At 41.6% G+C, this 24,189-nt stretch overlaps 4 protein-coding genes and 1 long non-coding RNA gene across 8 annotated transcripts; 1 reads left to right on the forward strand and 4 right to left on the reverse strand.

Annotated features, from left to right (window-relative positions):
* Positions 1-2,157: 2,157 nt before the first annotated feature.
* LOC124311316 lies at positions 2,158-2,851 on the reverse strand. The gene is made up of 3 exons (XR_006909790.1): positions 2,694-2,851; positions 2,459-2,612; positions 2,158-2,354 (listed from the first exon to the last, which is right to left on the reverse strand). It is a non-coding gene; the product is annotated as an uncharacterized LOC124311316 (long non-coding RNA).
* A 1,338-nt stretch (positions 2,852-4,189) lies between these two features.
* On the reverse strand, positions 4,190-5,926 carry LOC124310847 (phosphoserine aminotransferase-like). The gene is made up of 5 exons (XM_046774930.1): positions 5,651-5,926; positions 5,454-5,584; positions 5,024-5,387; positions 4,785-4,954; positions 4,190-4,706 (listed from the first exon to the last, which is right to left on the reverse strand). The coding sequence occupies exons 1-5, from the start codon at positions 5,702-5,704 to the stop codon at positions 4,340-4,342; spliced, it is 1,086 nt and encodes a 361-aa protein (XP_046630886.1). The 5' UTR covers positions 5,705-5,926; the 3' UTR covers positions 4,190-4,339.
* A 91-nt stretch (positions 5,927-6,017) lies between these two features.
* LOC124352640 (orphan steroid hormone receptor 2-like) lies at positions 6,018-18,501 on the forward strand. 4 transcript variants are annotated; one of them, XM_046802203.1, is made up of 9 exons: positions 6,018-6,183; positions 14,092-14,446; positions 14,527-14,706; positions 14,838-15,017; positions 15,088-15,446; positions 16,086-16,481; positions 16,593-16,701; positions 16,780-17,043; positions 17,185-18,501. In XM_046802203.1, exons 2-9 carry the CDS (start codon positions 14,299-14,301, stop codon positions 17,283-17,285), a joined length of 1,737 nt encoding a protein of 578 aa, XP_046658159.1. In that variant the 5' UTR covers positions 6,018-6,183; positions 14,092-14,298; the 3' UTR covers positions 17,286-18,501. The 4 variants fall into 4 exon arrangements, with proteins under 4 accessions (XP_046658159.1, XP_046630589.1, XP_046658168.1 ...); XM_046774633.1 differs by having other exon boundaries at positions 6,021-6,183; positions 14,853-15,017; XM_046802212.1 differs by lacking the exon at positions 6,018-6,183 and adding an exon at positions 7,181-7,491.
* LOC124310967 (E3 ubiquitin-protein ligase RNF170-like) lies at positions 18,464-20,041 on the reverse strand. Its single transcript, XM_046775168.1, has 6 exons — positions 19,731-20,041; positions 19,585-19,658; positions 19,413-19,511; positions 19,254-19,327; positions 19,052-19,186; positions 18,464-18,980 (listed from the first exon to the last, which is right to left on the reverse strand). The coding sequence occupies exons 1-6, from the start codon at positions 19,832-19,834 to the stop codon at positions 18,651-18,653; spliced, it is 816 nt and encodes a 271-aa protein (XP_046631124.1). The 5' UTR covers positions 19,835-20,041; the 3' UTR covers positions 18,464-18,650.
* Positions 20,042-21,049: 1,008 nt separating this feature from the next.
* LOC124310807 lies at positions 21,050-22,607 on the reverse strand. Its single transcript, XM_046774813.1, has 3 exons — positions 22,009-22,607; positions 21,686-21,893; positions 21,050-21,586 (listed from the first exon to the last, which is right to left on the reverse strand). Exons 1-3 carry the CDS (start codon positions 22,501-22,503, stop codon positions 21,099-21,101), a joined length of 1,191 nt encoding a protein of 396 aa, XP_046630769.1. The 5' UTR covers positions 22,504-22,607; the 3' UTR covers positions 21,050-21,098.
* Positions 22,608-24,189: the final 1,582 nt, after the last annotated feature.

The raw sequence follows: 24,189 nt of genomic DNA on the forward strand, positions 1-24,189 counted from the left end.
TTTAAATCTTAACGTTCCGACGAAAACGAAAACATTACAGACTGGAAAATGGACTGGTAGTCCATGGTTCGTCGAACAAACGACTGACCTCGGGGCTCGGACTCGATAAAAATCTTTTTCAACTACGTACAGTCGAGACCACTGAAACTTGGTGTGTTTTCGTTATCTAAAAATAATAATTTAAATGTCATTTTGAACTTTTTTTACGTGTAGCCATGTAAACTGATGAACTTTCTTTGTAGCCACTGTCTTGTTGGAGGCTATTTTCAGCTCCCTTGTTACTTCCTACGATGTGAACACCCAGAACATATCTCTTCTCGAGCTAATCATTCCACCACAACTTAAAAAATGGATTGCTCCCGGTTTATACAACGAGCAATATTTGAACTTCTTTCCCAAACTTGGAAACTTGCAAGCATTAGTATTTCGAAATTCTAGCGTGGGGGATATTTGTTTAAGAACCACTGGGATGTGGCGTGAAAAATTAAGGTACAACAATTGCTATTACTGCTCTTCTAAGAATATTTTTAATTAAAATGCGATCGAAACTAATTACAAACATGTAGGGTTTTAAATATTGAAGAATGCAGCAGAGTAACAGACGCCGGAATCAAATGGCTTATTTACAACACCGCTCATATCAGAATTAAAAAAAATAGAAGGCTGACCGAGTTACGCAAGACCATACAAGAATTGAAGATTGGCCACACCGGTGTAACACGTAAGGGAGCAAAAATGGCAGTAAAGCATTTACGATCATTGCAGTACCTTGAGCATGAATATTGCTTTGAAGTTTTGGTAGAGTCTAGTAATACTCTAGATCGACGTCTAACGAAAGACACTCGAAAATTGTCTTTTATTCGGTTGTGTGTCCTACCTAATACGCCATTTAAAAGTGGTACCGTTGGGTTAGTGGTAGCAATGTGCCCTTCGCTTATGTAAATCCAAATTTGTGTTACAGAAGGGTTGACAGACACTGATCTTCAGTGCTTGGCGACTTTAAGACATCTTCGTTCACTATGTATCTTAGGGATAACTAGCACAAAGTTTGATAAAATTACCTTCGATATGGGCGTCGCTCCAGTACTGGGTGTTATTGGAAGTTCGTTAGAAAATCTTGACCTTACCTACTTTGCATTCGTCGATATTTGGACAGTCATTAAGTTTTGCCCCAATTAAGTTAATTTAGCCTTCCTCTGCCATTGCGAAAGTTTAAGCAACTTGTCTAATGAAGAGATCATTCAGTTGGAAAATAATGAACAAGGACGAATTTTTTTCAAGGAACTGAAGGTTCTTTGGGGTTGCTACAACATTGAAAGCGATATTTTATTGAATTTTTTATCTTCTCCCTTATTAGAAGACGTCAATATATCACGTTGTGACGCATTCAATGACGAAATTTTAGGAGAAGCTTCAAAAAAACTTCTACTCCAAAATCTGAAATTGTTAGAGTTATTTAATTGTGGTTCAGTCACGAGGCTAGGATTGGATACATTAATGGTTGCTAGTAACCGTCTTGAACTCATAGACATACATTTTTGTAAAAATCTGACACTGACTGACGTATCTGATTGGCACTCGCAAGCTCGCGATAAACAATGGAAATTGCGTTTAAAATTTGAGGATTCCAATGGTAAAAGAGTGTTTTCCTAAAATATAATTGACTTACATCATAGTGAAAACTCACAAACCAAAGGTTCCTTTGTTTTCAAATTATAAATCGCCAAACTAGCGATTGAATTAATTAGCTTGGCGAATTTTTTCCGAAATATTCTGTATTCTGTAATCAAATCTTGAAATTTGGATTAAAATTTCAAAAATAAATAATAACTGATGTGCAACTATACTGAGTTTGATTTAATGGATAAAAAAAAAATCAGATAATTACTAAAAATGCTGAACCGATTTATTATTATAGTAATAAAGAAGGAAACTCATTGTTTCTAGCAGAAGCTAATTAGCTAAAGCAGCAAGTATAGCGGCACCAACACTGCGAGAAGTTCCAGCAACAGTTCGTCTAGGGGCACCAGCAGTTCGCCGCACCCGCACTAGCTGAGCAGCAGCCATGGACCGGTGAAGTGGTCTTGCCAGTCGAGAAGCAACCAAACGACGTGAAGGTCTGCCGAGGTAGGCAGCAACAACGTGTCGAATCGGCCTCGCAAATAGTGCTGCAATAGCAGGTGTGAAAACGCCCTCTAGTTCAACGGAAACGGCCTGCCGTAGAGTTTGTTGTAGCTGGTCAAAAACTCTAAGCGACACTCTGCATTGCAAGCGCCTTCGAGCTGCTAACAAGCGAAGTCTTTCATCCCGCGTGTGTCTTCCATGCCGATGGGGGCATAAATTTGGCATGATGTCTAAAATAAATATGATATGTTACTAATACAAAATAGACACGAAATACAATTCAAAACAAAACACACAGTTAACATTTTAATCTAATGAAAGCTAGTTTACTCACATCAATAGGTTTATAAGTGGAGTAGAATTCTGCACAGATTCGTCTCTAAACGTCTTGTATTTCTAGTCTCAATGGAATGACTGAATTTTATTTTGGTCGCTCTACGGGAAGTCGACTACACAAAAGCAGAAAATCCCTCGAATTTTGTTTCATCCTAGGTATATGCACAACTCATTAGCTAGTGATGTAATCGCCTCAGTGGGAATTTTGTTCTCAGAAATATAGTATACTTCACCTGGAGCGTTTCAGGGTTTTACTAAAGAGTGCGTGCACGCGTAACTAGATTTACTCGAAGTATTTTGTGACATTCGCATTTTTTATCATTTACAATGGAAATAATGCTTCCCTATTAAAGTTATAAGCAATACCTACCCCCACGAAACCTTATAGTTCATAATAAGATAGAAAAGCAAGCTTATCAGCTCGCCGCGAAGGGATAGTTGTAAGCCAGTTGAAAACTGTCTTAATTGACAAATTCAGGGCCTATTGTTTAGTCGGACTTATTCATAATTCACACTTTTCTTCACAGACTTTTTTGTCTTAAAACAGGATTTTTCTGTCACAGTTCAATATTCTTGCAAGTTATTAACGTTTAGTTTGCTCAACTCATATGTTCCTATTTTTACACATAAAGTTCAATAATTGAATTTAAAAAATAACCATCGTTTAGTCAAATAACTGTAAAACATAAATGCAAATCTGGTTGTTGCGTCATGGTTGATACACCAATGATAACGTCATCACGGCGATGCTATGGACATCTGGTGGTTTTTAATCATGCTTAACCATCCATAACGAATATATTTAAATAAAAAATATTCGACAAGAAAGAATTAATTTTAAACTTAACACGTTATTTTAAACTTAACACGTTAAGTAAATGACAAGCACGTTAAGAATGGAAAGTGGAATTTAAACCTAAGGTGAAAAAGTTGTAGTCGCCACCGCAAGATGTCACCAGTCGTTAAACAATTATTTTAACAGTTTTTCGTTAATTACGGGAAAACTAATTAAGTAAATGCAATTATTTTTGTTCTGGTCGCACCGCATATTTTTTTTGTAATTTTTAAGACCAAAAAGTCCGAAATCTTTCGTTAAACATCCGAGCTATGGAGCGGGACATACAGACAGACAAAGTGACATGGTATTTTTTTTTCTGCGTATGCGATTATTAGCTTCGCCCTTCGGGCTCGCAATAAATGAATCTTTCCAATTAAGAGCTGAAAGCAACGAGAAATTGGAGCCTACAGTCAGACTGTCGATTGGCAAACGCTTCCAAGCTACCGACAGTGACGTCATCCAATCCTACCCCGAGTTTTCATTGGCCTGGATGGCCTCGCATCTCTTAACTATAACTACAGCATGAAGGAGAACACCATATCAGCAATTCAGAACAAACCTCTCTTAATCCTCTCAATCTCTATATTCTTCCAGAAAATCTAATGAAAAAAAAATTGAATTCCAATGAAATATAATGGTCTTTCATTGAAGGTTTAAACCCAATCACGTTTCTCTGTTTCACTTGCAGAAGTTTCATTTGTAGACGATGTTAACACAATTTTTGCATTTTTTGCATTGTGTTATCAGTGGCGCCAAAACTGGTGTCGGTTTGAAAAGTAAAAACAAAAACAAAACAAATATCAATCTAAATATGGAACGCTCTACATTAGCTGAATTTAAAGATAAAGATACCAAACAAAAGCAGGATTTTAACAGATTCAACAGGGTCACTGATGGATACTAAAATTTATTGCCTCTCTTCAATATCAATTTTTAGAACTCTACGCCGTTTGAGATTCTAATATTCTATATACCCGTAGTAGAATAACACTAGAAATATCAAAACGTAAACTAAGTTAAGATCATCAATCACTTACAGAATTATTGCAATTTTGATTTCATAAAATCTTTCATGAAGGTTGTCAATAAGGACACTTCATCGACAGTGACGGCGTTGTAAAGGGACGCACGTATCCCGCCAACAGATCGATGGCCCTTCAATTGAATCATATTTCTCCTTTTGGCTTCATCCACAAACTGTTTCTCGAGATCTTCGTTGCCGTTTTGAATACGGAATGGAATGTTGACGCGACTACGAACGGAAGCGGGGACGGGGCAGCTGTAGAAGCCGCTAGAATTATCGATTACTTCGTAGACCATTTGGCTTTTAGCATTTGAGCGTTGTTCCATGACCTTTACGCCACCTTGGTCTGCGATCCATTGGAAAACCAGTGCCATAACGTAGAGACTGTGAATCAATACATTGAAGTAACAAACAAAAAATTATTAATTGAATCCTATTTCAAAATATTAATGCTGGGAATACTTGAAACATGGAGGTGTGTTGTGCAACGAGTTTTCTTTGGCCATCACCGAATAATTGAGGACCGAGGGACAGTGAACAGATTGTTTACCCAGGAGATCGCTACGGATAATGACTAAAGTCACACCGGCTGGGCCAATATTTTTCTGTGCACCAGCAAATACCAGAGCAAACTGCAATGCATTTAAACAAGAAAATTAATTAAAGACTGGAAATCTTAATAACAAAAATTGATAACAAACCTTTGTTATGTCAAAGTCTTTTGTGAGAATATTTGAAGACATGTCAGCTACTAATGGAATTCCATGAGTATCAGGAATAAAATTGAGTTCAATTCCATGGACAGTTTCGTTGGAACAGTAATAAAAATATGAGACATCTTCATCACGATCCCACTGAATTTCATTGGATGAAGATTTGAAATCAGGTTTAATTTCAATCACATGACCATATTTGGAAGCCTCTTTGGCAGCTTTTGCAGACCAAGTGCCTGTGTTGAGGTAGACAGCTTTGCCAGTGGAAGGCAAGAGATTCAGAGGAACAGCAGCGAACTGGCCTGTGCCACCTCCAGCCATGAACAATATTGTGTAGTTGGAAGGAATGTTTCTATAGAGAAATTTCGAGACTGAGAAAATGTTTACATTCTTTATTTTGTGCAACTGCTAGTCTTACAGAAGCTGTCGAATATTCTCCTGTGCATCAGTGACGATTTTCATAAACTCTGGGGATCTGTGACTCATCTCCATGACACTGATACCCGTTCCGTGATAGTCCAGCAGTTCTCGTTGAACTTGCAACAAAACCTAATAAACAATAAAAAAATGACATTAACTGTGTCGAATGAAAACAAACAAACAACTGTGGCTTACATCTTCAGGTAACTTTGACGGTCCGGGACTAAAATTGATGATTTTACTAGACATTTCGTGGACCGCCCAAAAAATAAACTAAATGGAACCGAGTCAAGTGGGAGGCAACACTCACAAAAACCCACAAAACTTATTAAAAAAAGAGAGATGACATTTGGTCGTAGTCGTCGTTTTGTTTGTTGATGTATCGTCGGCGATAAGCCTAGATGGGGGTAAATTGTAGTCAGAAGGTGGTGCCACCTATGAGTAGTCAAACTGGACACTCGGTCGGGGGGGGGAATAGCCATCGTGCCGGCCGAGGTCATGTGGGTCTTTTCGAAGAGTTCATTGAGTGAGATTGGTGAGTGCAGACACACATAGTCACTGGGGCTCAGAGGGCAACGAGTCTCGGTTGAAAGCGGATGATTGTCAGATGATTGGGCGTGTACAACACTTTTATTACAAGTGTCTGTGTGTTGGTGAATCTAGTTCAATTATACCAGAGAGTGTCTGTGTGGTTTTGTGTGTCTTGGAGTAGCCGGAAGAATTAAAAGGTAAAGACAAAACTTTTATGTTTTCCTCTTGAGTAAATAAATAAAAGTGATGGAGGGGGTACCAACTGTCGTGTGTGTGCATGCGCGAGTTGATTTTCCCAAGGCCAAAACGAGGTTGAAAACAAGCGAAAGTGAAAGCCTCTGTGATCTTTTTACCATGGCGAGCTGACCTAGAAATAAGAAAAGGTTGTGAGCTGTGCCAAACGAACGTGCGTGTGTTCCAATTTGTTGAAGAATTGATATTTGCCCACCCAAAACTGGAATCGTCGTCGTTGAAAAAAGTATAAAGGTCAAAGGTAAAGATTGGTTCAGGGGTGCGGTCACCTTGGAAACGTGTGGCGCCCCGATAAAGTGCCGACCAATCATTGGGCAAAGAAAAAACAACTCTCAAAGATTTCCTTTTTTATTTTACCTACACTCGTGTCAGTCGTGTGTGCAGGTTTGTTTCGAGGTTGAAAAACAGTTTTTCAACGGGATCAACACACACACACACGAAAAAAAGCACGTCAACGTGAAACACACGGGTAACAAGAGACAGGAAGGACAACGGTCGCACAACACTCTCGGCTTACTTTTTAAAAACATTTGGAGTGTCCACCAGCGCCGCCGCCGCTGTGACGGGAAACATTTGATCGACGGCATTACGTCAAAAAAAGAAATCCGATTCGGCGGATGCCGCCAGAGTTGTGTGTGGAATGCGTCCAAATTTCGCCCCCAAAGAAAAAATAAAATAAAAATATTTTTAAAGGCCTTTGAACGACGACACCATTATAAAAGAGTCATAAATCTCAACCCAAAAGAAGAAGTAGGGGGCCATAGTATCGATTGGTGTAGGTAGCGATCGATAGGTTGCGGCGGGGTTGGGTGTAGGGGGTGTGTGTAAAAGGGGGCTTAGGTTAGGTTACGCTTGGCAATGTTACCTTGGAAACTGTTTAGCCCAAGCCAAGCCCCCTGCAGCAGGTATATTGTGCGCGCCCAGCAGCTCTCTCTCTCTCCTTCTCCATTCTCCTTCTCTCCCGGTTTTCTATCTTTGTGTGGCATTCTCTCCCCCTTCGGAAAAGAGGGGAGAACGAAAGGTCGGATAAAAATAAGTAGGCAAGCCCCAAAACGACAGAGAGGGCGCGCTTGGCACAGTGTTACAAGGGTCGGAGTGCGGGACAGGTCGTGACTGCGAGAGGCTCTGCTGTTTTCAGTTTCAAGCTCCGCCTCCTTTTCTCTCTCTCTGCGTGTGTGTGTGTGTGTGACTTTCCAAATGGGACTATTTTTTCACGTTGATTGCAACTGATTACACACATTCATGTTTGTTGGGTGAGTTCACATTTCTTGAATATCTTAATTGAATTGAATGACGGAAAAAGATGTCACGTTTAACGGGTGGCCATCTAGTAGTGGCCTGTTTACTCTTGTGTGATTCGTTCCTTTTCTCTTTTTCTCCCCACCACCACCACCACATGACGAGAATAACCCAGAAAAATCGAGGGGTCGAGAGAAGGTCGACTATAACTATTATATTTGTTTCCCCATTTTTCCACCGAGGGGTCGTTTTTCTGACCTTTTCCCTTTTTTTTTTCTCAAAAATATCTGGTGAAAACGTGTGTGTGTAGTCTTATAATATGAACCCGTAACCTTGTTGTTTGTTGGGAGGTGGGTGGGGTGAGAGGGGGGGGGGAGATAGAATACAAATGGCAGGAAGGGGAGACTAAAAAAATAAAAATTTGTTTACCGACCGGTTTTTCTTTCAAAAAAAGATTCTTACAACAACCCCCCCCCCCCCCCTTTTGGTGAAAAAATGTTGAAGGGTGACAAGTTCAGGAAACGGTTTTCCACCCCCCAACCAACAACAAAAATTAACCAACACCGGAAATACTTTTATTATTTATTATTTATCATTTTTCTCTCAATCGATTTTCATTTACAGAATTAAAATTTTTCTTTTTTGGGAGTTTGGGTTGTGGGGGGAGATGGAAGATGATGGATGCGGGCCGCGTAATTTTTGTGTATTCTGCTGGCCCCGATGGATGCGGGAGAAGCACCTCTCTCTCTACCCCATTTGGGAATAATCAAAACAATATATTAAATATCTCTCTAAAAAAAAGATGTGAGTGTGTGTGAGTGTGGTGGAGAATATCCCTCGGAGCGCCACGACGGAATAATTCAGCGCGCGCGCGTTATCGACCGCCGGCGCTCCGCTTCATCCGGGTTCCGCGGAGGTCGTCAGAGGTTCGTGACCTTTACAAAAAGAAGAAAAAATCCTCCCTTTTTTTTTTTATTTTTATTTTTTGATTCTCCCGCACGCCAGATGAGCAAAATGATGATGTACACCGAGCCGGGACCGGAGCAGATATAGAAGCAGATGGTCAAGTCGACCGAGCTGTTGGAGAAAAAAAAAAATTGCCTCCAGAAGTACAAGTCAAAGTCATAAAAAGAGAAAAAGAAGGAAAGAAAAAACAAAACAATCATACCAAACCACCTCCATCAGACACACACACACACGACGCGTTATATCGGTGCAGGGCGACCTGAACGAGATTTAATGCCCCGTGACCGGTCGGTGACCCCCGGCCAACCTTTTCGACCATGTCGTCTCTTTTTTTTAATTTTATTATTTCAAAAAGGGGGAAAAAATAACAAAAAATTCTTCTTCTTGTTACACACACACACACTTGTCTAAAGGTAGAAAACTGGTGGTACCAGAAAAGACAAAAAAAAAACGAATTTTGTTAGAAAAAAGGTGAACGCTAAAAAAGACCTGCTTTTTTTATTAGTATTATTATTTCTAAAGGATTTATTTCGTCATCCATTTCACACTAAAAGAAAAACATTTTATCTTTTTTTGAACTCACGAACGAATCGGACACGCGGGACGACTTTTTCTTTTGTTTGAGGGGGGGACGGTGAACCCGGGTCATCGATCGGCAGTCAAAAGGGGGTGGAGTCACGAAAGCTCGGACAATGAAGGAGAAAAAAAGGGAGCTAGAAATGTGTGCACGACAAATGAAATGGTGTGACGGGGGGTAAGAAGAAGATGGTGGAAATGTCATTAAAATCCAGGCGATGATGACAGATGCCATTTTTGCGGGCGGCTCGGCTTTTTCTATCTAATGAGACATTTTCTTCTTTTGATCGTTAATTCGTAGCTTCAGGTGCTACCGGCGCTCGTTCATGCGCCTGCTCTCTCCCCCACGCACTTTTTTCTGTGTGTACGTGTAACTGGCGGCGGTTTTCTTTTAAGTTGCAGGGGTTTTAAAAATGATTTAGTCCATTTGGCGAGTGATGTTGTGTCGTGACCTCCAAGAATGACTTTCACTTTTTGTTTTCTTTTATTCGGGACGACGTTGCCATTTGAACCGGTTTGACCTGTTTGATGTCACCATCTTTTGATTTCATTTTAAAATAAAAAATCGTTCGGGAGAAATGAATTTTTGGGTTTTTTAAAAAAGGGGGTTGAATTCGGGACAGAAGAAAATTTGTAATTCCAGTCGATCCCCCACAGACCTAAAAAAAAATAGTCAGCTGGAGGTTTTTTATATGTTGTTTCTGGGTAAACCGGTTGCGGTAATAGCGACCTGAAAAGCCCTGCCGCTTTGACCTAGTTTGGCCCAATCCACCATCAGCCGAGTTCTTTTTTTTCCAAAAGGGATCACCAACTTCATTGCCCCCAAAAAATAACCGAAAACAAACTTTTTGGCCGTCCCCAAAGGACACAAACCGTGGGAAGAACTGTCCTCTCTCTCTCTCAATTTTTCCATTTGGCCTTTTTTATTTTTCTTCTATTATTTTACAACCATCGAAAGAAACAAATGAAAATGTTTCAACTTTGAAAAAAAAAGCCATTTGGTCACTCGGTCAAGGCTCTTTTGTGATTTTGTTTCATTCAGGTGCCACCGTATCTCGATTGACATTCGATCCAGTCAAATAGACTAGAAAATAATGTGATTGCTCATAATTTATGACGATTATGACTTGTATTCAATAATGTCTGATGATTAGACTTATCATCACGAGAACAAGTGAATCATTTTGTCAACCAATTGAAATCCCCTCTATTGCCAGTGACACAGATATGATTTGTTCTTTCTTTTTTCTCCAGGGGCTTATCACGCAAACTTTATTCTTTTTTTTTCGTTCGGAACGAACCCGATAACCACGCTCACGCACATCACGGTCATCCTGTGTGAGTGTGTGTGTGTGCCTGGCCAACTTTAATCTTTTGGCTAAATTTGACTTTTTGAAATTTATTTGTTCGGGAAAATTGGACTTTGAGGTTCCAACTGCGACGGATAGATGGCGTCTCGGTTGGAATCACGAACGCTCACGACAATGTCGAGATGGACGAGTGGGCGGAGTGCGAACCTTTCTCGACCAATTGATCAACTTTTTTATTTTATTTTCCAGAACAAATAAAGACGTCGTCGTCGATTCGATCCAATTAACTTTCGAATTCCTAGATTGTTTTTTTTTCTTTCTTGCTTGGTAGCCGGGTGAGTCGTGACTAGCGACCTGTCACGACAGCAGGTCGTTCATCAATACGAAAAAAAAAAAAGCCAAAAAAAAAAAACTAAACAAACAAAAACCTCAACTCACACACAAAAATGGGAAATGGCTTTAGGCTAATAGATAAAAGATTATCCGTTTAACGTTGTGGAAATGGGATCAACCTTAACTATATTTTTAACTCAAAAGGGGGGCAACTCACGGCTGCGGTCGATCGCGCGCGCGCACACTCACAGGTGTTTGATTGACGAGCGGGTGATTTGAAAAAAATTAAACTTTTTTCTAAACAAAATTCAACAGCAGCAGCAGCAGCCGGATCTCCTTTTCATTTTTTGAGTCTTGTCTCCTCCTGTTGGAAATGAGGGACATTTACGAGTTGCTCTTTAACTTGCCCAACTGCTGTTGAACTTTTTTCTCTTCAAAATAAAATAGACACAAGTCAATAAAAAGTAAAAAAAAACAGGAGGTTCTTTTTTTTTCCTTTTTAAAGAAGAAGAAAAAAGGAATGTAATAACAATGATTGTAGCAGGGCACATCTGTCGCTTGTTCCTATGGCAACAAGAAACAGAAAACAAAATCACGGTCTGCTACCCCGCTTGCTACATTCACGCCCAAATGATGTCGGCAGCAGCAGCAGCAGGTCTCCGATCTGACGGTATATTTTATGATAAGTTGTTTATTTTCTGCGGCAGTAGCCTACCGAAATTTTTTAGTTTTTCGGGAATGTAGCGCAACCCGTTTGAGGGGAACCCGAAAAAATAGAAAAAAAAGGGCGAACTAAAACTCGGGAAACCGTGACGGACGCCATTTTCTTTCAGTGACATTTACAAAAAACTAAACTTGCCCGGTCATCGCTGCTGCTGCTGCAGCACAAGAAGTCCTTTTAAATGTAGACACAAGTCGTGACCTGAACTTTGTTTGAACGGATTTTTTTTACTTCTTCTCTAAGGGATGTCTAGTGGGCTGTCAACCCTATCGAACCGTGAGCTTTCTTTTTTGACTTCTTCTTATTCGTTTGCAACCCCCCGAAACCATTGCCCGGTGGTCATATAGCCTCCCCAGCAAGTAGTTCCGGCCCAGTAGCTTTTCTCTCCTCATTTCCCCCCTTCAGATAGATTCCCAGCCATCGTATTATTATTTTTTCTTTCTGGTTTTGGTCCTTGAACCTCTTCTTCTTCTTCTTCTTCTTCTTCACATTTTTTGGGTTGTTTTTTTGCTGGACGCTCCGTCGTGTAGCGACGTCTATTTCTAGACCGGAGCCCGTCACGGCCGCGTGAGCAGCTCAAGGTATAATCCATTTCTCAGGTACATAGCGGGCGGATGATGATGACCAGTCGGTTGAAACCTCTGGCCAACCTCGTCATTACACAAGGTGGTGGTAGGCGGGGGAGAGCGAACGAGGAGTAGCTGAGCAGCCCCCGAAAAACTTTGGGAAAAGAAAAAAAAAATTCATTTCTCTTTGATTGGATGAACAGGTGCCCGGCCGTGCGGAACTTGAACCCTCGGCCCTCTTTTTATTATTATTTACGATTTTTCATGTACAAAAAGAAAGAAGAAGAAGAAGTCTAAAAGTAAGTAGTAGTAGTACGTTTTCCAACAGCTGTTGCCACGCCATCTGTCGTCGGATTCCTACCGTCGATGGGAAAGAAGAAAAACTTTTTCCACCGTCCACTTTATTATTTTTATTTTTCACGCTACTACTCCCCCGAAAATAGTCTAATCGGCAAATCCAACTTTTTGAAAAAAACAAATCTTTTAACTTTTTTTTATCAAATGTTGGTAGTAAAGGTCATAGACATTCCTTGCAGGTCAAACGTCCATTGTGTCGGGATAGAAAAATAAAACTACAAAAGGTGTTGGCCTCTCTTACAAATAGAAGAAATTTCCCCCCTGCGTCCATCTGGCGTGTCAATGTGAGAAAAATGAAAAATTCTTGTAGTAGTAGTAAGGAATAGATGTGTGACAAGGAGCTTCTGTTGGGGGTGAGTCAGCGAAAATGGTTGTCTCTCCTATCAAAAGATGCAATCAACCTGCGTGTGAGAGACTTTCTAGAGGAGGCGGTGATGGTGGTGGTGGAGGAATCATCTGCTTTTCTTCTATTTTTCTTTTTTCTTTTTTACGGGTTCCGCATGGTTCGCTTCTTGTGAGCTCGGGAGCTGCTGGAACAACCCAACCGGCCGGCCACCACATGTGACGCGGGGGTTCACGTTCCAGCAACAGGGTCAGCGCACTGTTGTCGGCCGCGGCTGAGAAGACACGGGAGAGAGCCAGGTGGTTGGGCGGCCAGCAGCGGCCAGTAGCCAGTAGCGCCGTGAGCACCACACACACACACGCTCACGTTGCGAGTCACTCAAGAGAGAGTGTGTGTGGTGAGGTTCACAGGCGAGCGGGAGAAAAAAAACACCAACAGTCGCTGACCAGGTCGCCATCAAGACGGTCCACTCTGATCCGTGTCTCTCTGCTCTGCTCTTATTATATAATAACACGAATTATTTTTTCGACTACACCGGGAAACAACTTTAGCAATCGACTGTGTTGTTGTTGGTGGTGTTGTGTCAAAGTTGGTGCATTTTCCCAATCAGAGAAAAGGTAAAAACAAACCCAAAAAATTAAATCAAAACTTTGGATTTGAACTGAATAAGTCCAGGGGAGTTCGTGACCGATTGGCATTGATTATTCTCTATTTAATTTCCCCCCTTTACTTTGATGATTATTTATTAAAAAACTGTTTTGAGAAGAGAAAAAAAAAGTGTGTTGTGCCGCAAGCAACAGGTGTCGCGCTCTCCTGGAAATTGAGGAAAAAAGGTTGGTGGGGGGTGGTTGGTTGGTTGTTTCGCTCGGTTGCCCAGTTGTTGTGTTGGGAAAAAAAAGGAAAGAAATAATATTGAAAGGAACCTCTTTTTTTTTCTCGACTGTCTTGGTGGTGGCCATTGGGGTGTCAAGGTGAGTCCGTTTCTCTCTCTCCCCCCCCCCCACGTTCGTCCTTGTTCCACACTGGACAACATTCGGCAGCAGCAGCAGCTACCTTTTTCTTTTTCCGAAACCTTTTATTATTATTATTTCCACCAAATTTTTTTATGATGAGGTCTCGGTTCTCCTTCTCCCAATTTTTTCGTCGTTTTGTCTTTGGTGGGATTTTTTCATTTCGAAAAAGGGGAAACAACTCTTATAGCTTCTTCTTCTTCGTCGGGGTTGTTTATTGTCTTGTCCGGCGTGACCGCATCCCCCCTAGCGCGTCCTTTTTCCGTCCTCGAAAAAATAGACAAAAAAAAAACTTGTTGTGAATATCCGGTTGAACTTTCCACCGGACTCGTTTCTTTTATTTCCAAATAAATAAATAAACATATTTTTTTTGTTATCAGTTTTTTTCTTTTGTATTAATTTTTTTTTTTTGATCCCGATTTTTTTTTTCAGATGATGATTGGAGCGTGAACCGGTCGATTTCCTCGATTGTGTGTGGGCGAGGGTCGTGAGAAGATTTTTTGGGTTTTTTTTTCCAACCGGCAGCCATTAGGAAATAAAACGGGAGAACCGAAATTTCGATTGAATTAATAAGAAGAAAAGAAGAAAGAAGAAAAGAAGAAAAGCCAAGTTGGGGAAATTCGAATCAGGTGCCACTGGATGCCGATGAGGATGGACACGTCCACTTCGGCGATCAGGATGGACACGTCCACTTCGGCGATCAACCTCGTTGCGGGGGACAAGACGCCGCGTGGAGCCATGGCCCTCTCCGTCGAGTACTGCGTCGTCTGCGGTGACAGAGCCTCAGGTGAAATATTTTTAATAAAATCATCTGACAGAAAATAGAACAGACAGAATGAACATTTTTAAAAATTTAAATTCAAATAGGGCGCCATTATGGAGCCATCAGTTGCGAGGGCTGCAAAGGCTTTTTCAAGCGCTCCATCCGGAAGCAGTTGGGCTACACGTGCCGCGGCGGAAAGGATTGCGAAGTGACCAAACACCACCGCAACCGGTGCCAGTACTGCCGACTCCAGAAATGTCTCTCCATGGGCATGCGAAGCGATTGTAAATAATTGTCCATAATATTCTTTTTTCTATTTGGTCTATTTCACAATGAATTGTCTTTTGAGTTGAATGGACAAATGGCCGATTTGAATGCGTCATAATTCTCAATTTTTATATTTTCAATTGTGTTGACTCTCACCGTCCAGCGGTTCAATCGGAGCGGAAGCCAGCCGGCGACAAGAAATCCGAGTCGCCGTCGTCTCAGCTGTTGACGTCGGCCAACTTTTTACTGCGCGGCGATCTCTCATCGGCGGCCAACGCCGCTCTTTCAGCCTCTGGACAAAACGTTTCATCGCCAGGCCTCCTCAAACGTATAACCTAATTCTTTTTTAATATTTCGTTCAATTGACCATTTAATTAAAAAATTCGATTCTAAATTAGCCTTTGCATGGAACGCGGATCTCAGCACGTTGGCCAGCGTGGTGACGTCGTTGGCCGGCATGCGCTCAGCCGAGGCCTTTGGCGCCGTCAGCGCCAATGCGATGAACCATCGAGGAGCCTCGCCGGCCGATCGACCCGATCGTGGAACCATCAGCGGCAATGCTCTCGTAGCCTATTCACACAATCATCACCACCACCACCACGAGCGTGGTGGCGGCCAAAATGTCAAAATGGAGGAGGAAGATGATTCGGATGACGAAGATTCGGCGTCGACCACCAACGACGAAGCCGCCGTCGCCAACGCACTTCACTTGGCGAAAGAAAACCTCATTTCAAAAGCCTTTGACACCATGGCCAAGGTAAAAAAACCAACTAAAACTTAAAAAAATTGACTCGAATTGACGCAATTTGTCGCAATTCAAAATTTGGAAACGTTGTAATTGCGATTTCGCCCGAGGTGCGAAATCAACATCGTCTGCTCAATAATAGAATGGCCATTCAGACACATGGTGGAATTCACATACACAGTTTAGGGATAGAAAATTGTCGTTTCGATAAGCTTTATTCGAGATTTCGACACATAGTAGATGACCTCGTTGAATTGTTTGGCCAGATATATTTGTTGATAATCAAGTGGAACATTCTGCCCATGCTTGTTGAGCCATTATCTACTCTACGAATAACCTGGGGTTATTAGTTGAGCTCCATTGAAGTAATTGGGGGGACTTCCCTTTGAAAAAAGAACCTGTTTTGTGTATGTTTTTATTAGAATGCAGCTCACATGATTTCTCTTTTCCTTTACCTTTGACTATTGTTTCTTGGTCACACAATGCAAACTGTCGTGCCACCCAAAAAGCTCATTCAACGTCCAACACCTGTTGCACATTGAGATGTTTGAACCTGCTGCTGCTCGTGGCTGGGAAATAATGTTGGACGAAAAGCTAAAATGAAGCCTTCTGTTACTATTTTGTTTCTTTTTTAACATGATTGGCCCATAGAACATGAATGGTGGGGACACGTCGAGCACGGGAGCCGATTACGAAGATGACGGCCTTTACGAGTTGGATGGTCCCCTACTGTCTGACGGCAACGTCTCGTTCCAGCTGACTACGCCGTCACCTATGCCCGTCTTCCTCAATGCTCATTTCATCTGCGAGAGTGCCTCGCGGCTCCTGTTCCTCTCGGTACACTGGGCACGATCCATCGGCGCCTTCCAGCTGCTCTCGTCCGACACTCAAATCGAACTCGTTCGCGGCTGCTGGTCCGAACTCTTTGCCCTGGGCATGGCCCAGTGCTCTCACATCATGTCCCTGCCGGCCATTCTGACGGCCATCATCACCCACCTTCAAGCCTCCGTCGCCCAGGACAAAGTCTCTGCACAGCGAGTCAAATTGGTATGTACAGGCTCCTCTTTTTTCTTCTCTCCTTGAACCGAGAAAAAGAAGAAAAAAACCTTTCACCAGAAGAATTATTAACGACCGTTCATCTCTCCATTGTTTGCCCAGGTGACGGAGCACGTTTTGCAGTTGCAAGATTACGTCAACACCATGTCCAAGCTACAGGTCGACGAGCACGAATACGCTTACTTGAAAGCCATTGCCCTCTTTAGTCCAGGTAAAGAAAAGAAAAACGATTTTGATATCAAAAGAGAATTTTTCATTTGTGTCATCGTCTTATTTTTCAAATCTGTAGATCACGCGGGGTCGACTGGCCGTCAGGTGGAGCGTTTCCAGGACAAGGCTGTCAAAGAATTGCGGACGTACGTGACGCAAACGTGGAACGAAGAGGCTGAGGACCGATTCCCACGGCTCCTGTTGCGGCTTCCGCCGCTCCGCTCACTCCAGCCGGGACTGATGGAGGAGCTCTTTTTCGCCGCTCTGATCGGCACCGTCCACATCGACTCGGTCATTCCCTACATCCTCCGCATGGATTCGACAGAGTACAACGGGCAATTCGGTAAGAAAAAAAATGGAACACAACTAATTCTTAAACCGCACCTATTATGACGTAAATAATCATGAAAAAACCGGTATTCTCACCCGCGAGTTTTTCTCTCACATCCGTCACTTAAATGTGTTTTTCTTTGGAAATGAATAGGCGGAGCAATGGCTAGCCCAAGTCCCCGAGGCCAACAGTCGTCTTCCTCTCCATTGCCGGGCAACCATCGAACGCAGTCGCGCTCTCCAGCCGGCCATTAATAACATTTACAAGTTGTCCCGAACACCTCCCACGTACAGTTTTTTTGTTTCTACTTTCAAATAATGAAGAAAAGACATTTCGATTGATTTTTTTTCCTCCCACCCGACAATCGAGCCTCCTGCTTGTCTGTAAAAAAAACTGGATCGATGTGAAATGTGTGCATATATTATACCACATTTATATATTAAAAACAATTTTTTTTTTCTTTCTTCTTTTGGGTGTGTTTCAGAGTGATCCAGCCGAGTGAAATACTATATACGAAAAAAGTGTTCGTGTGTGTGTGGCTGTTTAATTATTTTTTTTTCTCTTTCCCTCAATTGAAATTCAACTTTTCTTTATTTTATTTCTACGAATGGATCATCACTTTACCACCCTTTGAATATATGACAGACAACTTGCACTCCTGATTCATTATTTATATATATCTATATCCATTTCCGCAAAAGAAAAAACAGTGAAGGTGTTTCTGTTTCTCTTGCAAAAAGAAAAAGTGCCTCTTTTTTCTCTTCGATTTAGATGGCCTTTTTTCCACCCCTTCTCCTCCTCGATTGATTTATTATTATATACAGTATGTTGTGTTTATATATCTAGTACCAAGGACAAATCCTAAAAAAAAAAAGAAATCTTGGAAAGAAGCGAAAAATTATGTTTTTTTTTGTGTGTGTGTTGGTGTGTGTAAAACTTCACTCTTATAATTATATTTTACTCCCTATTTTTGACGTGGTTGTGTTTCCTTAATTTCAACCCCTCCCTCCCACCTCTCCTTTATTGACTTAATAACGACCGAGATCGGCAAACAAAAAAACAATTTATAAATAATCCTGACGCAAAAATAAAAGAAGAAAAACCGAAACAAAAATCTTCACGTTTCCGCACTGCCTAGCTCTACATCAAACCCAGTTTCCAAAAGAAAAAAACCACAAACAGCACGGACATTATTTAAAAAAAAAAGAAAAACCCAGGATTTATATATATACATATACATAGAAAGAAGAAACCATTTGTAACTGCCCCACCACCACCATCCTTTCTCCCACCTTATACGTCAGCTGACTGGCTGAAATAATGGCTGCCGCAGTTTTATTTCCTTTACATGTCTATTTCGAGTGTCGGTATTTTTCTATAAATACAAAATTCCTTTCTCTTGGATGGACGAAGAAACAAACAAACGATTAAGTGATGAGTGTCCAGGGGGTAGGACTTGAATTGAGTTTTTTTTTAAAAGCCCTGGCAAATAGAGCAAGCAGCAAGCACGTAAAATATTATTAATTAGCTAGATTATACAGTGCATAATTAATTATTTTTTGGAAAAAGTTTAATTTTAAAATTAGGAACGGCACTTTTTTTTTTAATTTGACATTTTTTCAATTGGACGAGGCATCTGCTGACGGTGCTGCTGCAGCTGGCGGTTGATTATAACTGCCGAAAATATTGCCGCCATTGGCGATGTAAGTGCGGTAAACATTGGTGATGAACACGGCGACGACGAGGAGGACTAAAAGATCGTCGACAAGGCCCAACAGGCCGAAGGCTGCTTCCGGTATGATATCGAGCGGTGAAAGGAGGTAAATCACACAGCCAATCACGAGAAGGCTGACACGAAGGCGATACAGGTAAAGGAAACCTCCTTCTGAAAAGACTTCGCTTAAAATGTGACGGAATAGAACAGGAAGCTCGCGAATATTCTCCCAGAACTGTTGGGAAACGATTAGATATTATTAAGACGTGTTATTTTAAAATAATAATGATTTCAAATGAAATATACCGGTCTGGGCTCGCCACTGTAGCGACGATTGTAGCTATTGATTTCACGGATGAAAGTGGTTAAATCTGGCTCTTCATCTGACCCGCTGGCGGGATTCAATTCATTCTCGCTAAAACCTTGAAAGAGGATCGTAACCTGAAATGAAAAGACATCTGTAACTCAACTGCATCCCATCTGGCAGCATCTGTGTGACTATATTCACCTGCTGTCTGCAAACAGGGCAACGGACTGCCCCCAAAAAACTGCCATGGGCCCTGTAGGCAAGCCAACACCTACCTGGAAATAACAACAGGTCTGTCTTTAATAATTTTAACCAAAAAAGAAGAAAAATGTTGACTTGACATGAAGGTTTCACACTTACAGCAAAAGATATGGCCACAGTTGGTCTCCACTTCATACTCAATGTCATTGAGGCAGACAGGACATTGATTCTGTTGACCGTACCTTCTTCTCGGTTGGACTTTATGAATTACATGCATGTCACACTTGGCGTAAATTTCATTGTTATTAATAGACAAGGAAACTTTTGGTACCTCTCATGGTTTCACGAAGTAAATTCACATTTTCCCTCTCCTCAGGATGGACAGTTTGTTCTCGTCTCTCAGATCTTGATAACCAAAGTGCCAACACATCAAACACCACGAGCAAAGGAAAACTCTGTTACTTTTAATCAACAAACCTCATCATGTAGTATCCAAAAAGAACGAGAGCGATCACACAGGCGAGTGTGATGAGAATGACCTCTTCACCAACACCTTCGATACTAAACAACGACATTAGCATTTTACGCTGGAATATCACACCAGGCAGTATTTGTTTTGTTTTTGATTGCTCTAGTTTCTAGTTACAAAACTTGTGATAACGAGTGGAATATTATTTGACTCGTCCACCAACGTTGATGCATCGTTAAATTTCAACGTCCACCATATCACGTACACATTTTCTGTAGCAGACGAAAATAACAATTTCTGTCATCAACTCTGACAAAAAAATATTGACATGCCAAAAAACGCCCGTCGATTGAAATATTGAGAAGCCTCTTCTAGCAATACGGGCAATAAAAAAAATGCAAATTTATTATTATATCGTATTTTTAATTGACAGCATTCACAATTTACTACAGCAGTCGTTCATTTTTAATCCAAACTTTTTACCTCCCGTACGGGAGTCGTATATGGTTGAAAATTAATCCATTGTAGTAACAGCAGTTGTATTATATAGACAATTGACTTCTCCTTCGAAAGCTCGGCATCAGCCAAACAGCAGATGCAAGAAAATGTGCATGCATCACAGCTTGGCAATCCATCATGACTTTATGGAAATTCAGAACGGTATATGATTGTTAGGCATCAAGCCGCCACACGACCTAACCACCTCTGCTGTCGAAAGTTCAGTGACTTGACAGAATATGTTTGAATTATTCCGAAAGCAAAACGTTCGACACGAATCGCACAGCAAATGCAAAGTTTACACACACAACTATACGCTATCACCTACACTTTGAGTAAAATTCTTCCACCTGCTCCTGACTGCTCAACCGAGGGGAATATAAAATGGACTCGGACGATCAAGTTCTAGGCTCTCTTGGCTATATCGAGCGGTTGGTATAGCATTCTGATGAAGTAGTGTGACATGTTGCGAAGTATGGAGATGAAAACATCAATCGATTTGCGGGAAAGTACTTTGGGGTCAAAGCCAGTCGCATGTCCGTTATACAGTCATGCCTGAAAGTTTCTTGAACAGGCAAATGGCTCTCTATGTTCTCAGTTTAATTTGACGGAAGGGATACTACGGTGCCTACCGTACCCCCAGTATTTTGCGCCTTTTTCTCTTTTTCTTTCGTAGGTAAAGGAAGAGAAGAATATAAAGAAAAAGAGAAAAGGGCGTAAAATATCGGGGGTACGGTAGGCACCGTAGTATCCCTTCCGTCAAATTAAACTGAAAACATAGAGAGCCATTTGCCTGTTCAAGAAACTTTCAGGCATGACTGTATAATGCATATAGATATTCTTGACTCATATAAATTGGGGGAATGATGAATTGTGTATTACGACAGGTGAGCGTTGCAAAGGTCGTTGAATAAGAGCTGAGTGGCCTGCGAAAGGGCCGAGTAGCCCGTGTGAACGTAGTCGTAGCAGTTGGCGTAGGCCGTGACATATTCCTGGGTGTTGTAACCGGAATGCTCGTAGCGTTTGAGGATGGCGCAAGCGCGGACGTATTCGTCGGCAAATGGATCGCTGGAATCCCACAGGTAGACTCCGCGCTGACGGCTGCTGAGACTGGAATCGGCATCCGACTGGATGACTAAACGCTGGACGGCGATTCGGTTGTAGTTGCGGAGCTTGTCGGACACGACCAGCGTGTTGGACTTGTTGTTGTCGCCGTAAGAGTCGACTGAGGTGTACTGGCGAAGCCAAATGATGCGGCCGCAATGGTCCGACATGGAGGCCAGGATGGGTCCCAGCTGGGTCATTCTTCTCTGGTAGAGGCCGATGTCGGCCCCGTGTTCCCTGAGCATATGCCACACCGCCATACCTTTTTATTGAGCACATAATATGGCCCAATCAAATCATACCGTATAGTTTCTAGATATAGTTTAAATGACTCTGCTGAATGTTATTATATACTCAATACTCAAAAGAATAAATTGGGGTCGTCTCCTTGGATGAGATGCGGCCGTTTCGCGTATGTGGCGCAGGGTTTTGATCAACTCGTCGTTTACGAGCGGTTGCCATTTGAAAGAGACGCGCAGTCTGAGGATGCGACTGGTCATTTCAATGTCGCCGTGATATTTGGCGGGAATGGGACTGGGCACCGTTACCCGATCGTAGTTTGGAATGATCTAACACAGCAGGGGCAGTAACCATCATAAATCTCACCAATAATTGCAGAAAAATCATCTATAGTAGGCCTATACAGGAGCACAATTGAAATGTGTGTATAGCATAAATCAGTACCTTGACAAAGTTGAAAAACTGTTGGCGAATTCTCGAGTCGCCCATAAAGACGAAAATTAATTCGCCCGGCATCAGTGCTGGGCTGCTGATGTTGGCGGTGGCTTGCTGGGCCTGATGATGAAACAGAGTGTCCAAACAGGTGGCGATGGGCTGGGCCGTGTAGCGCATGAGGCGGCAGATCGTTCCGTCGTCACGACTCTTGAGCAGCGATTGTCGACTGATGCTGACATTACCCTCATCGGCTACCCCGTCGTAGGCCCGTCCATTCAACAGATTGCCCACACAGAGAGGCGGCTGCTGCTGCTGTTCCAGCTCATCCAACAGTTGGTTTCCAAAATCTGGATACTGGATCGCCTGATGCCGAATAGTGTTGACTGCCGCTGCCATAATCGCCACCAGCAGCAGCAGGAAACCAAACAATAACGCGCTTCTTCTACTAATACGTCTGCTATTGCCAGCAGTCGGTGATATCATCGAGTGTCGTTCCGTTTGCATCTCTTCTTTCGAATAATCGGATCAGAATGGCTGTAGGACTGTAGGCCTACCTTTTGATCGCTGGACGACGGCCGGGCCCGGGTCCCCGTCTTGTTAATAGTGTTGACAACTCGACTGATGCTGGATCCAACACCACGTCGACTCTTGGCCAAATAAACAGCTATTTCCTTTCGAGAAAACAACTGTTTCCTTTCGAATGGAAGTGCGGTTAACTCTTAATTATCCCTGAGGCTAAGGCTTTTAGCCTACCGAGGGCCTCCAAAAAGGGTTCTATACAGCTCAAAAGTCCCCATGGAAGGAAATTGAGAAAAGGCGGAGCTTAAAGTGAAAAACTACCCGGGTTCGTTAAAATCGAATCAAACAAAAATTAAGCTGGAAATTGAGTTATTTGACTTATTTCTATAATAGTTTTTCAAAAAAAATTTCTTCTTCTATAAAATTAATAGTAATGAATTTTTTCAATTTGTAAAAGAAAAGTTAAGTGTTGAACCGGCGGGTTGTCAATCTTTTTCAACTTAAAAAAATACGAACCCCCATTTTTCTAGTAAAAAATATGAAAAAATAGCCTAAGGGCAAATTAAAAAATAAAAAAAAAATACATTTTTATTTTTTAATTCGTTCACCCAAATACCAAGTGGAAAAACCCTCGGATTTTGAGTATCGTTAAAAAAAAAACGGAAAATCCAACTATATAATTCTCAGATAGAAAAAGGGATTTGATTTTCAAACAGAAATTTCAGGTCTCGACGTATATTTGCAATAGTACTACACAGGAAAGCTAATGAAAGTTTGTCCGCTCTAACTTTGCCACGGATTGGGAGAGATTGAAGTCGACACAAATCGCACAGTAAATGATGCAAGGTGTACACATCACAACTATATCGTTCAGCCTCTTGAACTTTTGAATCGCGTAGATATTATTCACAAATCCAAAACGTGACTTATGATACAAATAACATTGTGAACCGAATCAAAAAAAGAGAAATCAACACATCTCTCTCCATAACATTGGACTATATTTGCATGTTATAAATTATTCATGCGACTTGCAGCGATCGAAAAAGAGAACTCAAGTGACGTGCAGCGACATCTTGAAAGACTCAATTTGTCGCCGAGCGCGGGAGACCGAAATGAATTGATATACCGCGAACGTCAAACTATTGCAGCAGCTCGTCAACGTTCAATCAAGTTGGGCGAAATAAGAAAAAACAAAAAAACATCAAAGATTTTGAATACGGCGCTATACTGGAAAATGAAAGTATTTATTATAAACCTCATTTTGTTCCTGGAAACATCCGCAGACACTTTTTCAAAGTTCAACGTGAAGCATTCATATTCATCCAACAACGTGTATAGTACTGCTTTGATGATTTCAGAAATCCATCCGTTATAGTCTGATGATTACTTACTTATGCATGTATTGTTAATGGTGTCATTGGGTTCTTTGGATTTCGTTCAAGGATTCTTTTTCTTCTTTTCATATTGTAGTTCTTTCATTTTTGAATGCTACGGGGTAGTTTGGCCATCTATTGGAAGTTCTGGGAAAGACGATAGGAGCGCAATGGTTTGGCGCTCCTTTGATTTTCATATAATCGCAGTGAGCATGCATAACAATGACCACCTTTCAAATTCTTTTCAGGTCAGGTTTACCATCGTTGGAGAACATCAATAGCAATTCCATGACCA

Source organism: Daphnia pulicaria, chromosome 1 (assembly GCF_021234035.1).
Source record: "Daphnia pulicaria isolate SC F1-1A chromosome 1, SC_F0-13Bv2, whole genome shotgun sequence".
Classification (NCBI taxonomy): domain Eukaryota; kingdom Metazoa; phylum Arthropoda; class Branchiopoda; order Diplostraca; family Daphniidae; genus Daphnia; species Daphnia pulicaria.

What these genes read in the sequence shown, in the direction of transcription:
- LOC124352640 (XM_046802203.1), top strand. Translation starts at nt 14,299, where the DNA reads ATGCCGATGAGGATGGACACGTCCACTTCGGCGATCAGGATGGACACG. An exon ending in ATCGCCAGGCCTCCTCAAAC is followed by an intron (nt 15,018 to 15,087) that starts GTATAACCTAAT and finishes ATTCTAAATTAG; the next exon opens with CCTTTGCATGGAACGCGGAT. An exon ending in CTGCACAGCGAGTCAAATTG is followed by an intron (nt 16,482 to 16,592) that starts GTATGTACAGGC and finishes TTGTTTGCCCAG; the next exon opens with GTGACGGAGCACGTTTTGCA.
- LOC124310847 (XM_046774930.1), bottom strand. Translation starts at nt 5,704, where the DNA reads ATGTCTAGTAAAATCATCAATTTTAGTCCCGGACCGTCAAAGTTACCT. An exon ending in CGTCAAAGTTACCTGAAGAT is followed by an intron (nt 5,585 to 5,650) that starts GTAAGCCACAGT and finishes ATTGTTTATTAG; the next exon opens with GTTTTGTTGCAAGTTCAACG. An exon ending in AACACACCTCCATGTTTCAA is followed by an intron (nt 4,707 to 4,784) that starts GTATTCCCAGCA and finishes ATTGATTCACAG; the next exon opens with TCTCTACGTTATGGCACTGG.
- LOC124310967 (XM_046775168.1), bottom strand. Translation starts at nt 19,834, where the DNA reads ATGCTAATGTCGTTGTTTAGTATCGAAGGTGTTGGTGAAGAGGTCATT. An exon ending in TTTGGATACTACATGATGAG is followed by an intron (nt 19,659 to 19,730) that starts GTTTGTTGATTA and finishes TTGGTTATCAAG; the next exon opens with ATCTGAGAGACGAGAACAAA. An exon ending in ACAGTGGCGAGCCCAGACCG is followed by an intron (nt 18,981 to 19,051) that starts GTATATTTCATT and finishes GTTTCCCAACAG; the next exon opens with TTCTGGGAGAATATTCGCGA.
- LOC124310807 (XM_046774813.1), bottom strand. Translation starts at nt 22,503, where the DNA reads ATGCAAACGGAACGACACTCGATGATATCACCGACTGCTGGCAATAGC. An exon ending in AGTTTTTCAACTTTGTCAAG is followed by an intron (nt 21,894 to 22,008) that starts GTACTGATTTAT and finishes CTGCTGTGTTAG; the next exon opens with ATCATTCCAAACTACGATCG. An exon ending in ACCCCAATTTATTCTTTTGA is followed by an intron (nt 21,587 to 21,685) that starts GTATTGAGTATA and finishes CTCAATAAAAAG; the next exon opens with GTATGGCGGTGTGGCATATG.